Source organism: Triturus cristatus, chromosome 2_1 (assembly GCF_964204655.1).
Source record: "Triturus cristatus chromosome 2_1, aTriCri1.1, whole genome shotgun sequence".
Classification (NCBI taxonomy): domain Eukaryota; kingdom Metazoa; phylum Chordata; class Amphibia; order Caudata; family Salamandridae; genus Triturus; species Triturus cristatus.
Window position 1 is genome coordinate 594,951,003 of NC_140581.1, and position 16,836 is coordinate 594,967,838.

At 47.4% G+C, this 16,836-nt stretch overlaps 1 protein-coding gene across 1 annotated transcript in view; it reads right to left on the minus strand.

Moving 5' to 3' along the window:
• The window catches only part of ELL2 (elongation factor for RNA polymerase II 2), a 269,731-nt gene that overhangs the window by 167,715 nt on the left and 85,180 nt on the right, over positions 1-16,836 (minus strand). Inside the window, exon 2 of the mRNA XM_085632502.1 lies at positions 12,124-12,171. Coding sequence (XP_085488628.1) covers positions 12,124-12,171 — 48 coding nt within the window. The remainder of the gene's footprint in view (positions 1-12,123; positions 12,172-16,836) is intronic.

Below are 16,836 nucleotides of genomic sequence, written 5' to 3' on the forward strand. Positions count from 1 at the left end.
CCGCCCAGACGTCCTCCGAGGGCCCGATGTCTGCGAGGTCACACACGCCCCAACCCGGCGCACCGACGTCAGTTTGCTTCGGAAAACTTTTCCGCGCCATAACGCGGAGCCATCACAACAAAACGGAGGAGAGCATGGGAACAGTGAGCGAAAAAACCAAGGAAACAAAATAGAGGAAAATAAAAGGTGAGAAAACATCACCAGGTGGCACCAAGGCACCAGAAGGCGACAACAGCAGGCCAGAGCAGGAAAAGAGCAGAGCACCACTCTGAGGAACAAGTGCGCAAGCCAAGGCGAGAGCACCAGGTGGTAGTAAAGTACCAGAAGGTTAGAGCAGCAAAGCCAGAGCAAGAAAAGCACAAGCACCACTCCGTTGAACCACCTCGCAAGCCCAGGCGAGAGACACCCTAGAGGCACAAGCATGTGAAAGCGCCGTGACTGAAAGACAGAGGGTCTGCAACCACCACCACAAGGGAAAGGGCCACAAGCCCGGAACAGGGGAGCAACAGCAATCCACCCCCAAACTACACTGCCAAGAATGGCCACACCACACCACCTGAAAGGAGTAGGAGGACAAAGGATAGGTAAACCATCCGCAGACAGTGCCAAGGAGGGCCATGGCCCCCGAAAGGAGTAGGGCAAAGGACAGGCAAAAGAACCCCGAACGAAGAGGACCAGGTGGGGGAATCAGAAACTCCAACAGCAGAGGGAAAGAACAAAGGAAGGCTCACACGCCAGAGTAAAACCATCTGGAGGGATGACTGACAGAAAGAAAACGAAGAGGAAATCCACGGAAGACAAGCCACCCAGAGGGAGGCGACTGCAGAAACCCAAGTAGAGGGTCCTCGCAGAACAGGGAGGAAGGGCAGGTCTTGAAGGAATCTGCGGCTAGAATCATCTCTACCAGATACATCGTTACCGAAGGTGAAGTAACTTGTACATCTGATAGACTACTAGCCGCAGATTCCTTGACGTAGAATAGATACCCTAGCCATACCACGAAGGGAGGAGGGCCTGCGAGAGAGCCTCCTCGCCAGGAGAGACACAGGACCCCAGCGGGGGACAGGTCACAGGGACAAGAAGGTAAAGGCCAGGATAACCTAAGCCAAACCAAGGGAGACTGCCCAACACCCCGCAGGGGCACACAGCGCCCAAAAAGCCTCAAGGAACACAAGGACCACCTCAGACCCCAGTGGGAAAAGGTAGAACCGGAGGCACGGCCTACTGAAGCACACACAGTGTGTGACAGAAAACAGCTGAACACACCGCATGCGGCGGGCAAGGCAGGGACGGCACCACCACTAAAAGCGCAGACGGAAGAGACAGCCACAAGGGAGTATATCAAAGGCCACAGTGGCTTATGAGAACAAACAGGCCCGCACCGGCATGCACAGCTAGGAGCAGACAGCACCGCTGAACGGTGCACCCAGGACAAGCCAGATGCCAGCCGAATGCAGAGGCCAGGAAGGGCCTGGACACGTCCCAAGGGAGGGGCCAGCACACGCTGACCCACAAACAAAGTGAAACGTGGAAGAAGGAAAGAAATAAAGACGGAGGGCGGCCCAAGCCGCCCACCAGGACACAAAGAGCAGGGAATCCAGTCCCACCCACCCCCCCGGAACACCAAACAGAGGACCAAGTCGGACAGAAGGGCAAAACTGCTACAACACGATGCCGCCGACTGCAGGCTAGCGACACAGCGACCCAGGAGAAGGACTGACCGGGGCGCAATGCAACTCCCAATGAGCAAGAAGATCGATAAACCGAGACGCCACAGAGAGCAGACGCCCGAAGGGCGACCACACCGCCCCAGCACACGATAAAGCTATAGAATAGCTACCATTACCCCACATATGGCATGTTACGTCCCAGAACATGGGAACCCTCTTAGGAATATGTTTACGCAGCAGAGGACAAACAAAAAGACCCGCAGAGAAAACCGCAGACGGCTTGTCTAGCAGCCAAGAAAGAATATACAAAAGGCCTAATCTCAGGGCCTACACTGCTCACAACAGCCAAACCACAAGTCAAAACAGGGACGGACCAGCAGCAAACAGTACCAAGTGCTAATAAAAGTACCTGAAGGCACATGAACCACACAAAACACAACCGGGGCGACGCGCTACAAGGCCCCAGGAAAACAACGGAAGAACACCTCCCAAGACAGACCAACACACGTCACTGAGGAGGAGAAGGAGGAGGAAGAGGACGAAGCCCTGCAAGAAACCTCTGAATGGCAGAGTCCGCAGAGGCGTGAAACAAAAGTGTGCCATCAAAAGGAAGGTCCACCAACCATTCCCTCACGTTCTCCGGGAACACACCATCCCATAGCCAGGCATGTCGACGAGGGGCCACCGAAGAAGCCATGGTACCACCAAGCACATCCGAAACTTCCAGAGGCAAGCGAAGAATAAAGGCCGCCAGCTCCCGGCCATCCAACACATGGTGCCGGAGATCAACACAGGCACCCTCCTGAGAAGTGGCAGACATAAGGGACTCCGCCGAGTCCCACAAGAAAGAAGTGGCCCGTGCCAAAACAAAGTGTTAAGGGCCCGCAAAGCCGCACTGGTGGAGGCAAAGATATTGCGTCCAAGAATCTAGCCAGCGACAACACCGATGGGCGGGAGGAAAAGCAGTCTGTAAAAGCGGACCGCTGGTAGAGGGGTGAAAGGAAAGAATGACCTGGTCATGCGGCGCAGGATGGTGCAGAAGTGGCTGGGGCACTGGCTCCCCCGTGGCAGGCTGCCCCCAAAAGAGAAGTGTGGAGCAAAGCCTCAAAGGAAAGAAGCAGCTTCCGACCCCCATAACCCTGATGGAGGACCTCCAAAAGATGATCCGTGGGGAAATGGGCAGCTGGATCGCCCATGCGCAAGATCCCCGCCGCTGTGGAAACAGCCCGAGCGAAGGCAGCACTGGCCTCCGTAGGGCCCAGTGGCCGGGAAAGCAGTCGGTGGGCGATAGCTGCAAGCTAAGGCAGCCGTCCCCCAGGCCAACCAGAGGAAGGAAAGGCCCAGACCGGAATGGAGGGGGCCGAGGAATGGGGAACCTGATGCCCTTCCGGGGAGAACTGCGGGCACGGCAATGAGCCGTCCTTGGGAGACGCCGGGGAAATCTCCACGACGCGGCGGAAGATGAAAGCAACAACCGCCGAACCTCTGGACAGGAGGGGGCGTTCGAAGACGGCTTAACGACCCGGCAACGTTGAGTCCGCGACTGGCGTCAGGTCAACGGCGACCAGTGCCGAAGGGGATGCCGGAACGACCTCCGCCACAACGCGCGGCGCAGGAGACCGGAGTCAGGGCAGCTAAGGAACGGCGCCGAAAAGGCATCAACTCTACCTCTGACGAAGCAGCCGCCTGCGGTGAGGGTCAAGGGGGGCCCGGGGACACGCCCAAACTCCTACCCGGCCCCTGCGGTGCTGCAAGGGCCAGCAGCTGACAGCGCCTGAGCGGCGTCACCTCGGACAAGGCCGCCGCCTGCCCAGAGGACCGAGAGGGACTCAAGGACACGCTCCGAGGCCCGGCAACCTCCCGCGACACCACAGGGACCCCTGCGGGGGTTTGTGGCGAGGCAGTGGCGCCCGGGTCTGAAGGAGGGAACCCCGAAGGCCCGCACCCAGACGGTCCCACATCCTCCGAACCTGGATCCGAACCAGTCGGCGCCGGGACTGGAGCGGTTGGCGTTGCTGCAAAAGACCCTGCATGCAGCAAGGGATCCGCAGACGTCCCAGGAAGAGCCAAAGAGGCCTGCAAGGACACCGCATAGGCTTCCATCTGGGCTCCCCTGCGCCGGGTAACGTTGGATAGGATGGAGACACGCATGGCCGCACCACCCGAGTAGAACCCACGTCCCCAACAGGCCGGAGACCGGGCCTCAGAGAGAGACTGCAACACTTACCAACCTGTGAGCGACGCCCTTGCAGCCTGGGAGAAGGACGATGTCAGAGGCGGTGGTTCTTGAACCCTTCCGCAGGGGACGGACGCAGCGACAACGCCAACCTGGACATACGTGCCGAAAGGAGCTTCATTCGGCGCTCTCGCCTGGACTTCAGCTTCATCTGTTGACACGCCTCACAATCCGTGGAGTCGTGGTGCTCCCCCAAACACCACATGCAGATGGGGTGAGGATCCATCGCCGACATCTGGCGGGCGCAAGACGAGCACGTCTTCAAGCCCGAAGGCATTCGCACACTGTTTCCAAGAAAAAAGCTGAAAGCAGAAAGAGTAGGCCCGAAAACAGGCCAGGAACACGATCTGGGTCCGCGTTGCACGCAGAAAAGAAAAACTGATGTCAGTGCGCCGGGGTGGGGATTGTGTGACCTCGCGCCCGCGGAGGATGTCAGGGCTAAGTCGCGTGGGGCAGCCCCCCGGCACGCAGAGATGCTGGGCAAGAAACTTTTCTGGGTCCAGTCTCACGCCTGGGGATAATTCTACGTTAAGGAATCTGCAGCTAGCAGTCTATCAGATAAAACGATTAAACTGGACCCATTAAGACTAGAGGTTGGATTTGAAGGGAAGTGAGTGAGTGAGTGAGTGAGTGAGTGAGTGAGTGAGTGAGTGAGTGAGTGAGAATATATATATATATATATATATATATATATATATATATATATATATATATATATATATATATATATATATATATATTTTTTTTAAACACACAGGATGTCACTTGAATTGAATATGCTACTTACCAGTATGCATCTGTTCTTGGCATGTAGGGCTGATGACATTCATATCTGTGCATAGATCGCCGCCTAGTGTTGGGTCCGGATGTTTGCACGTTGTTGTCCTGGAAGAGTCTTCGAAGTATCCTTGGATAGGTGACTCCTCCCCTGGACTACAGTGCGCATGGGCATCCTCTCCATCCTCAGATTGGTTACTCAAGATCTATTCTCCCAGTTCAGGAGACTTAATGCTAACATTGCTGTCCTTCTGAGGTTTTGCTAGATATTGGTAGTCTCATAGAAAGTCCGTAGCACCGCAGATTTAGGGAATACTCTGAACAGTCTTCCACTTCTCATAAAGTGGAAATGTTCCAGCTAAACTTGTGGGGCGTTCTTGGGAGGACCATGGAAGAGACTACCCTCCACCCCTGCAAACACTCATTTTTGCTTCTCGTCACATTATCCCGGATTTCAAGCCCTGGCTTCTTGTTGCTCTACTCTCTACCTTGGACCCCTTAGATTTTCATAATTCTGTTAGGGAGGAGTTCATTGAAGATGTTCTCTTTTCTGAATCATTGAGGATCACCTCAGACTAACACCTGCACATATCCAAGCCACCTTCACATATGTGAAGCAGACTAAATTGCTATATACCACACATACTACTGCAGCAATGCTTTTTTCTGTCTCCTCTCATTGCAGAAGAAATCAATAGACTTTAATAGAGGTACCTCTCCTCTAAAGGTTTGGACTGCACAAGATTAATATCCACTTGGCTTGAAGCACTCTTCGCTAGACTCCTCCTATTTCCCATTTGCCATGTTGTTCTTGTAGCCCCACATGGGAAAAAACACACGCCACTGTCTATACGACCATAGGGAGCGATACACATACCACAGAGTAACACAGATCTAAGGGAGTATCCTAAATTAAACCCACATGGGAGTACACAACTCGCGCTCATTTATGTGCACACTTTAGCTGTAAAAAGGACTTGTAGGACCCCGATAGGTGGAGGACGTTCTTCTCAATTAGCTCATGTTAGACCTGTCAGCCCTTTGGGTGGTCCCTCCTCTTCATTATTTATTATGTCCCACTTCTGCCTCAAACCCTGTTATAATTTTTCCTTTTTGGGAACCACCAGACTTTTTAGTGTTGATGCAGGGTCAGGGAGCCATTTTCCCTACCCCTGGAACTTCTGTCTGAGGGCCTGAGACACAAAATGGTGGACACCCATTGTCACCTGTGACATCACCAGGACCCACTGGAGGTTTCTAGAACCTTCTGTAACATTCTAGAACCCTGTGACAGTGGGAGGCAGTTTAGAATGTTGGGAGGCCATCTCAGAGTGGCAGTTGGCATCTGACTAGAGAGGAGAGAGGACAAATATAGAAGGAGGTCGGAGTAAGGCAGCAGGGGTGGAAACCAGTGCTTGGAGTGGGGTCCAGAAACCCACCCTTGATGCTAGTCCCTACTGACCAAGCCCAGCCTAAAGCCCTGTGTGGGACCAAGTCCAGAAGAACCATCTTAAGGATCTGAACATTTGCAACAGGCCTTAAAGTGGAAGAACAGCAAGCTCCTGACCTGTTCAGCAGTGTCCTCCTGAAGTCCTGAAGTCGAGAAGCCTGGAGACCTGGGGCCTGAGGTAGAGAAGTGGCGCTGACAGAAAGCAGACGTAGTACCCGGAGCCGTCAGAGGTCGAGTGGAGAGGCGCCCGAGGTCGAGTCGGGAGTCGCCAGAAACTGAGGTGAAGCGCGCCGGAGGTCGGGAGTGGAGACCGTGTCCCTGCGACGCCGGAAGGCGACATCGAGTCGAGGCCGCCCAGCGACATCGAGTCGAGGCCGCTCAGCGACATCGAGTCGAGGCCGCTCAGCGACATCGAGTCGAGGCCGCTCAGCGACATCGAGTCGAGGCCGCTCAGCGACATCGATCCGGAGCCGCCACACGGCGCCGAGCGGAGCCGATCGTCGAAGAAGGGACAGTAAGTGGTAGAAGGGGTGTCTAAGGCCCCGTGGAGCCCTAAAAGACCATTCTAGGGGCTAGAGGGGTGTTAGAACCAGCCTGGGAGTGCCAGGGGTGAACTGAGACTGGTGCAGTGACATCTGTGTGGGGCTGTGTAGTTTGGAGGGCCAGATCATTAGGTTATCCTCATTCTGCCTAAGCTTAAGCCCCAGCCTTGACCAATCTAGGTGGGACACCCCCATGCCACCCAAATGACCACAAGCTGTATATGGGCAAAGTAAGACCAAGTTACCTCATGAAAGTGATCTGATCTGTAACTGTCATTGATTGCTTACCTTATTTATTGAAGGTGCTTTATTTATTGTCTTCCACTAATTTATTCTTGCACTGTATTTATTGTCTGACTGTATTTATTTGCCGTCTATATTTATTGCACACCTATTTATTCTTTGCTTAATGATGACCTGAACCTATTTATTGAAATTCCAAAGTAGCATTATTTATTTGACCTGCTCTTTTGTAGAAAAATCCTATTGTATTGTATTTATGTTATGAAATCTGCAACTAAGAGAAAATAAGATACATATATTTTCAACTTGTCTCCCATAATTTTTACGGTGTAGTGTCGTTTTTGGAACGGATGAACGCATGGTTATTGTGAGGGTGTGACGTACGCTTAACACGGTGCCTGACCCCCAACCGCTCGAGCCAAGCTACCACTGTGCTGGGAACCTGGTGACTGCTAACCCGGTTGCCCGGTTTCCAACAGCTCATCTCCCATGGCCATGCTGTGACCTCAGTCAGAGTCTTCCCTGTTCTGCAGCACTAATTACAATATGATACCCAGTACCTCTCCATGCTGCCCCTTCTAGCCTTTGAGAAGGACCGCCACAGAGACTGGCTCTGCTGAATCGCTTCAACTGTACTGAGGGAGAAAATAGGAGAGCAATCAACAGTAGCCAAGGGACAATATCACTTGGGTCAGGTGGGCAATGGATTTTAAATCTACCTACCAAATGTGAAGGTAAGACTAATGGAATTTGGTGGATTTCACTGGATTAGGAATACCATTAATTTATAGTCAAGGAACTGGATTCTTCCAAAATCAGTCAGGGTATAATCTTACAATTCCGGCAGAAAACATTAGGGTTATTCATTGCATACATTATAAAATGTTAAGGGGTGGGACCTCACAAGAAATGTTTTATTTAGAAATTTAGGACTGATTTGCCTTAAATCTTGTGGATAGAGAATTCTTGTGGATCAAATAAGCCATGTTTTAACCCTTTGCAAATGCAGTATTGTATGGCTGCATAAAGCGGCACTTCTAAATTGAATGGATGGCCAAATTAAGCCATCCAAAACAGGGCGACAAGTCTCACAAACCTTAGAAAATAGGATCATATAACTGAATCCAGACAAGAACTGAAAGAACAGCTGATAAAGCAAGCACAAATGTGGGCTGTCATTCGTTTGCTGTTTTCCGTATACCAATGTATTTGAAGAAGCTAATCTCATCCTAAAAGCGGTTCATAATACTGCAGTCTTGTCAAGATCATTTGATTTCATGTCCTGGGAGAAATAAAGATGGGGAAGGAAACGTTTAGATGGTTTCGAACCAAAAATCTCGACTGCTTGCCTGAGTGCCTCTAGGGCTAATTTTTATGATTTTATTGTAATCTCAAAATAGGGAATTGCATTAAGTCTGTTGTGTAAGAAGGGTGTCATGGGCCCCAATGCAAGCAATAAAAAGGTTTACATCTCCTGATCTGGCAGTAAAAAACAACCAGTAACTGGGGTGGAGCATGCCCCACAAACCAATAGCCCTGGTGGCGCTGCACCTGCTGCATTATAGACAGCTTTGCTCCTGCTAGACGTTACTTTAACATCCACATTTTTTGCATTTGCACCAAAACAGCGCGCACAATGCATTTTTCTATTGCCAGCACTCCGTGCTAAGTAACTTCCCACTATTTAGGTCTCGCCTGACCCAGACTTATTGAGAGGGCTCCAAAAAGTGCTACCAGGCCAGCCTAGAGCTACAGTGCATGTGCGCGGGCCGCGTTTTACCCCAATTACTTTCACTTTCGCGGCCGCACGGCCGCTTGGCATAGCCAATAGGTCTCGCATTTGGGACCTTATAAGTATTTAGTTATGCAACTGTTGCATGGCTAAACACTTATAAGGTCCCAAATGCGAGACCTATTGACTATGTCAATGCTTGTTTTCTTTTACTATCAGTCAGTCTGTCCGTTTGCCTGCCGCCTGCAAGAGTGCAGTCAGGGATCCTTCTCTTCCGACAAACTAGAAGCGGGACTGCAGTGGCTTTCTTTGCATCCAGATATGAACATGCACAATGCTGCAGTGTCATCACTCCACCACTGAGTGCATGTGCAATGATATACCTGTAAACTTAATTTGTCAGTGCAACCGCGCCAATGGAGCCTGCTTTTCGGAGACTGACTGAGTCCTGTAGCTGAGGGCGGTGCACTAGCGAGTTTCCAGTGCTTCAGCACAGCACTGTAGTATTGAGCACAAAAGCTCCTGCTAAAAACGTATCTGCACTCTGAGGGCTCGAGTAGGTGGCCATCCATCCCCACTGGACTGTTCCCATGAGGCACAGGGTCAAGACTGATTTGCATATGGCCATGTCTGAACTGGGGTGGCGTAGTGGGCAAAAGAACGATGGATTTAACCCAGATCTCTTGACTGGGGGAGAATGTCTGCATTGTCAGTATTCCGTCCATCATTTGTTTGTTGGAACGCTTTTTGCCCTAAGTGGGATGGGTATGCCCAGACGTGGGTCCCGTGCTCACTACGCCACTGGAGTCAAGCTATCCTGGCTGATAGCCAGAAACCGGTCCTAGGATGCTTGATTCCGGTCCAGGGAAGACATGGCTTACTGAAATTGTGTGACATATTTCATTAATTATTCTGTTGAGTCATGCACACTTCTTCTACCCACTCCAGCATGCGTTATGGGGAAGGAGTCGGTCCCCTTCAGCCATTGGCTGACTGCACCAAGTTACAGCATGCTGCCCTTTTACAAGGAGTACATCCACACATTAAGTACTTATCTAAGGTGCTAGGGACTACCAAAGTAATGGCTTTTTGATCTGCAAAGTTGCCTTCAACTAATTTTTATTTTTTAGATGGAGGCGAACCCACAAGCTGACCTAACAAAAACCAACACAGGAAAAAAATAAGCATTTGCAATGCAATAGGTCTTGCATTTGTGAGAGTTTAAGCTATTGGTATTGTAAATGACTGTCTTATTTATGTGTTTTGAAAATCTGTAATGTGGTGCACAAACACCAATTCTTTACGAGAAGCAAGGCTGGCAGTAACTGTGTCTCTTTTACCGCCAGCCTTACTTCTGGTAAGCATGGCCTACATGTACAAAGAGGCACAGTTACTGCCAGCCTTGCTTGTCGTAAGAAACGCCTATAACTACAAAGGCGAGTGAGGGATGAAGCAATGAAGGTATAAGGCAGTAGTACGCTGTCGCCCGTCGCTGCTCAAGCCTGGTCGTGGGACAAACCTGCAATTAATGCATAAAGGAGGCAGGGAAGGGTAATGCGAGAGAAGGTGACAGACACCGCCTCCCGCGAGCGAGAGCACGCACAGCTCGCACCGTGAAACCTGCAATAAACCCGCAAGGGGCAGCGGAAGTGAGGGGGAGGCACGCAGCAGAAGGCTAGTATGAGAGGCAAGGAAGGCCTACTCTCCCCCGAGAGGATGTGAGGCAGATATGCCACAGAGCGTGTGCAGCGCATGTGAGGGGACGGGTACATTCAGTCCTCTGGTGACAGCTCAGAATCCACGTCCAGATGAGGTTTATTTTTTATTGGCAGTTTTATATAGAGCAAATTCGACCCGAAGGTGTTCCGAGCGCTTTACGTGAGCACCAGCTGCATTAGGTTTATGTATTTTCTACCAAAAGGTATTAATCTTTTAATCCACACACGACGACTTGCTGGTGTAAGGTTGTAGGGCGAACTGGTTTTGGTCAGGCTTACTGCTGGTGCGTAAAACCACCCTGCAGTGGGGGAGGGGCCCACTGGAATGCTATTACAGGGTAGAGGGTGTGGGGGCTGCCAGGTGCTTTCCTGCAGATATTACTTTAGTTTTGAGAGGCCCGTGCATGCCAGCGCAGTTACATGTTGTGCAGAGTGCAGGCCCGCACATTGCCCTCAGTGCATGTCTGTGAGGAGCAAATGCGTGCCACATTGTGCCATCTGTGAAGAGACAATGCAGATTTGTCGTCAAGCTCTCTATAGGTCTAAAAAAAAAAAAATGCATCTCTTTACTTTTTCAACAAATGCGGCACCCGCACTTTACCTTTAACCATGTTAAAGTAAAGCGCGGGTGCCGCGATTGTAGCAAAAAGTAAACAAATAAAAACAAATCTATTTCTTTACTTTTTCAACAAAGCACGTGTGCCGCCACAGTGAAAAAAACAGTAAATAAATAAAAAAAGCAGTAGACAACAAAAAAAGCAATTGCTGTGCTATAACATGGCGCCTGTGCTTACTTACATTATGTACATAGCGCCCGTGAAGCGCAAGCGCCCTTGCGAAAGCAGAATGAACGCGGCGCCCGTGCTTACTTAAGTTATGTACATGGCGTCCGTGAAGTGTGAACACCCTCTGCGAAAGCAAAATGAACACAAAAGAGTGCTTACCCACTAATAAAGTAGACAGTGTAACGCCGCAAGTAAACGATACAGTCCGGCTGGGCCACCCAAAGGAGACGGGGCAGTAACAAGGAGAGACTAAGAAGCCTCATTTACAATGAAAAGCCAGCGTTTATCATGAACGATTAAACAAACCAATCAAAAAGATGGGCGGGGTTTCCACTCCTAAAATCTCCTACTACAATATGCCTCACAGAGCGAGCAGCGCATTCCCTGCTGCAACGCTAGGCAGGACCTAAAAACAAGAACTATCAAAGCCCACATCTCACAGTCACTGCTAGACTTGCTGAAACTGGTGCTCTGTACTGGAAGACATAGTTTGTACTGGTCAAAACTATGTCAGGAGCACCTAAGAAATAAACATTACGCTTCTCTTTCTGCCACTGTATAGCACCCGGGAAAAACAAAACCATAAAACTGCATTTCCCAAATGTCTTGGGGACTCCATTCCTTACAGAAGCAACAAGTTCCAATCCCAGTTTATCGCCTATATATCTGTTATTTCACCTGCTATCTTTATTTGCTCATAAATCTAAAGAAAGTGGAGATTTTGTTTCCTGTTTGATACCCTCCATTCCTATTGAGCAAAATGAACATAGACTGCTCCCCCATTTTATGCACACAGTGCTATAGTTAAAGTTCAAATCGATTGCGGATGTAGTCATTGAGTTAACCTGCTCCACGTGCTAGCTTTAACTGTATTAATCTTGTCAAGTTTTACAAAAGCGACAACAGTAGCGAACAAAATTATTAAGGAAACTCGCGGCAGAGCTAAGTCACAATGTCTATGAATACTCACTCCTTGGAGACCTTGAAATTGGATTGTTGGTCGTGCAGGTGCTACATTCTGTAAAATGAGAAAGGAAAAAAGTGAAGTTAATCTAGGGGTGCCCAAAAGGAACTATAATACAGCTTGTGATACATACATTGGTAACAAGAAAGGAAACAGCACACGATTTAGACGGAGGTGCTGGCTCAAATGCAATGCCAAAAATGTCAATGCAGAGTTTTAAAACTACCACCACTTTTTAATGAGCCCCATCAGAAGGTTTCTTCGCGTATATTCATACTTTACGTAACTACAACAATGATTTGTGTTGAAATGCTATTGAGGTTCAAAAGAAACCATGGAATACCTTCAGTAGCAGAGTGTGGACCCAGTCACCAAGAGATTACTTTAAATGAATCACCTTGGCATTTACCCTACTGATTGAGAAGATTATGGAGTGTTTTTGAACGTGCTTTGGGAAGATTTATATCCACTTTGCTATATTATACAAGTAAGAGGTAAAAATCCATTAGCAACCCAGATTTAACTATCCCTACTAAATCCATTTTGAATAGGAAACTCTTGCCTCTTTTTTTTATTTCTGCCCATCGCGGATGGTCTTCCATTTGGGAAACTATAGTTTAAACTAGAAGATGAAATTTGTAATTTATGGTGTTTTTCAATGGGCTGGGCAGGTCAACATGCAGAGAGATCTGCCCATAAGCATTAAAGCACCATCACATTCACAATTCCATTCCTTAAATATCTTTGCAATTATCTCCCACTCCCAAGTAAGCTACTTTCCTGAAGTACCATTTAAAAGGTCAAGATTGCGGATGTAGCCTTTGGGCATGATGTTGTACCTTATAAGTGGTACCTGTAAATCAAGATTTGACAAGCCAACAGATGACCTAAGAAGGTAACCAACACCTTGTAGAAAACACTAGAAAAAGGAGCCGCTCCAAGAGCAAGATGTACTGCATATAGATCGCTACAAAGCTTTCTTCCTTCTACAAAAGGATAAAATGTTTTAGTATCAAGCATATAAAGCTTCACTCAATAAGGCGATGGATTTTTTAATTAGCCTTCATTGGATTACTTATTCCTAACCTTTTCTCCATGGTACAGTTTATACTTATAAAACCATGTAAGAACTGGGACCTCAGTTTCTCGTCCCATCAACACTTAAATCATTTAAAAACACTAAAATCAGATTATAAAATCTTGATGGAAAGCTGGTCCATAGGCTTAGCAAACACAGAAAAATGAATCCTCACTCAGAACAGTTTAATCCCCAGTCCCTGCTGATAGCAACTACCAAATGTCTGTCTGGATGTCAAAGAACCAAACGCTCGTCTTTTGTCCTTGCTTAGAAAGCCTGATCAACTTGTACTGGTTGACCCAAGGAGCAGTTGGGGGTGAGTAAAAAGGGGCTGCAATCTGCAGACCAGATTTAGAACAGGGAACATGTGAGGGTTAGAAAATGAGGGAAGGAAGCTTTAAAGAAGACCCCACCAACTTTATATTGCACCTTTTATAGAACATCTGGCAAATAACTGCAAGTCATTTGGAGATAATCTGCAAATCTCATGAGTGGTAAATTACTACCTTCAGTTATAGGCTATCGCAGTATACTTTCACTCCGAGGAGGCGGTTTCAAATGTTATTAGAGCCAATTATCAACTGTCTCTGGTCACAGAATAAATGCAGATTTCATTGTGAGGCATTTGGAAAAGGATGCGGTTCTTCCCAAACCGTCTAGTAAAGGAACCAAGTTGCTCCGCTGAAGGAGGAATAAGGACTCCTACATTTGTCTTCTTAGGTCTCACCAAATATAGCTCATGCACGGTCTATTGCGAGACATTGTTATCTTACAAGCTACTAGTGCCCACACATTCTGTACAATGGATTGGCTTGATTGTCAGCTAATGAATAAGAATAAGCAAATGAGACTGTATTTTCCTTCCTCTTGTGTTTGTCCCACCTTCGACATGGGTGCATTATTATGCCTTCCACTGCTCTTTCAGGTGCTACTCTTCTTTAAGCACCAGAGTTCATGTGTTTTACCCCACTGCTTCCCTTGTGTACTTGTCTCCTCCACTCTAATGCGCTCAGTGTTCCTCTCTCAATTGTCTGCTTTTCCCCCCCCACTCACCTGCAAGCTTCATGTTGCTCTTTCGTACATTTGAACCCCGCCAGAGGACCCCTATTGCTTCCCCCCACCTGTGCCTCCCAAATTCTACCCCCACCCACCTTAAACAAGCATTTGCAATGCAATACGTCTTACATTTATGCTAGTTTAAGCTATTGATATTGTAAATGACAATGCCTTTTATTTATGTGTTGTTTTCAAAACAGATAAAAGGCATTGTCATTTACAATGCCAAAAGCTTGAATTCTCGCAAATGCAAAACCTATTGCATTGCAAATACGTTTGGGCTATAAATTATTATTTTTTTTTTTTTTTTAAAAGCATTAGGATAGAGCTTGTCTTGCCTGCAACAGCAGCCAGGACAAAGCTATTTGGGAAAATAGTGCTCGGAGGATGTAACTAAAGCCTACAGAGTGCCACCATGGGAGGTTACAAAATGAGATATGGTGGTACTAAGGAGGGACTACCAAACCTCTTGACCAATGAACAGGCACAGTTTATAGTGGACTGACCAGCAAATGAAAAATATGGGCAGAGCTTCAAGTCCCTACCTGAATAAAGGATGCCTAGCAGAGCAGCGCATGCGCTGCCCATACTCGACCTAAGCCATAACCCCTGAGCCTCCCCCCCCCCCCTGCCCCTTCCACCCAGTGCTGCTTCTGCCCCTCATTTCCCCATTACCTTCCACTACAGCCGACGGTTGGGTAGGGTTCAACAGGGGCTGAATTATGCAAAATTGTTTACATAAAAAAAACAACCAATGGCAGGTCTTGTGAACATATGTGATGCTCTCCACGACTCAAAAGATCACAATCTTGCTTATGAAATTACGGTGTGGTATTGGTAACTATAGGACTTCAATCACTGAACATTGACAGACTACACTACTAAATTGTTTTTTCATGTTCTGCTTTTTAACAAGTTTAAAATGGAAAGAAAAAGGATAGTACATTCAGCTATGGCTGCATTGTTCAAACCGGATTCATTTTTCTATGTATGCATTAGGTTTACAATATATCTAGGAAAATAAATTACTTAAGCACGGGAAGCTTATGCAACCACGAATTATGTTTGAATTCTCACAGGGTTTCGAACATTCCGTTCCAAGGCTTTCAACTGAGGAGTACTTTTTCACTTGCTCTTAATATGCTAGCTTATAGCACATATGCAATACATTTTTTGCTATCACGTTCTTTAGGTATTGCACGTTACACACTCACACTTGATGCTTGCAACTAAATTCTGACAGTCCCTTGGGCAACATTTGTTACTGGAGGACCTACATGCATGAAGCCAATGTATGTGGGGAATCTTCATTTTGGTATTACACCAAAAGACCCACCCTGCCAGACCAGGGGACAGGGTTCATAAACCCAGTCAACAACACATCTTCCCTCGATTTATGGACTAATCAGATCTGGGTCCAGAGATCATACTTTTTAGGGCTGTGTATTACTGTAAAGTCACCTACCCAAGAAAAATATATAAACAAATAATCTCCAATAATCGACACAATCATTACAAATCGTAACTAAGAAAACGTTTTAACCTATTCAAACCTCAGAGGTCAGACATAATCATGTGATTAGTTATGTATATACACTGAATTATGAAACTATTCACAGATTCAATATTTAGGTTATGTCATGGCATATTCTGGAAATTGTGACGCACGTTTTATATGGATGGTATATACACAAATATTTCAGTATATTTTCATAGAGCATAAAGTCTGTTCTTTGTCAATGATGTTGAAAATTAAATTTGAAAACATTCGGTGTTGACTGACATTTAACATCTTGAGAAAGACTATATTACCATTAGAGTGTGCTTCTCCTATATATGCACACACTCGAATACAAACACGTACACCCACACAGAAGAACAAGTCTAGCATTGTTGTTTTAAATGTCAAGGTTGCCAGAGGACCCGGGACTCTGGAGTCTTACAAAAACCATATTAACAGGAAAAGAGAGGTTAAAGTATACTCTCACGAATGGTGCCCATTGGTTAGGACAGACAACACAAACTAATCTTGACAGAGGGGCCTCATCTGCTCCAACTGTTATACAGATTGTTCTGGATGAGAAAAAGGCTGCCAGTTAACTTTGTTTCTATAGTCTAATTTCTTGAGGTGCTTAATTTAGAGGACAAACAAAATAATGAGGGACAGCCTAGTCTGCTGTTCTAGAAACAGCTTGCCATAAACATTTCTCCTAGTTTCCCCCTATACTGTGCTAAGGCCTTAGAAGGCAATCCACCCCCTATCATTTTATTTTTTACCAAGGCAGAAAGGCAAAATACACCTCAGAAGCTAACCAGAGAGTGTTAAAGAGACTGCTTAATTTGCTTAATGGTTTAAACAGTCTTCAGAAAGTATATGTAGCACTCCTTTTTGGCTAAAAGTGATTTAAGTGCACGAAAAGCAGCATTTTGAGTGACTTTCGATTTTAACCGCACCTGCAGGGCTGAACAGGAACTACAAAGTGTGGATTTAGCCTGTCTATATCTAAGGAGATTCTGGACTTCAAGAGCACCTCCCTGCCCACCAGCCTGTGCTTTCCTGATTGGCCTTCTTACTCCCAAGCAAC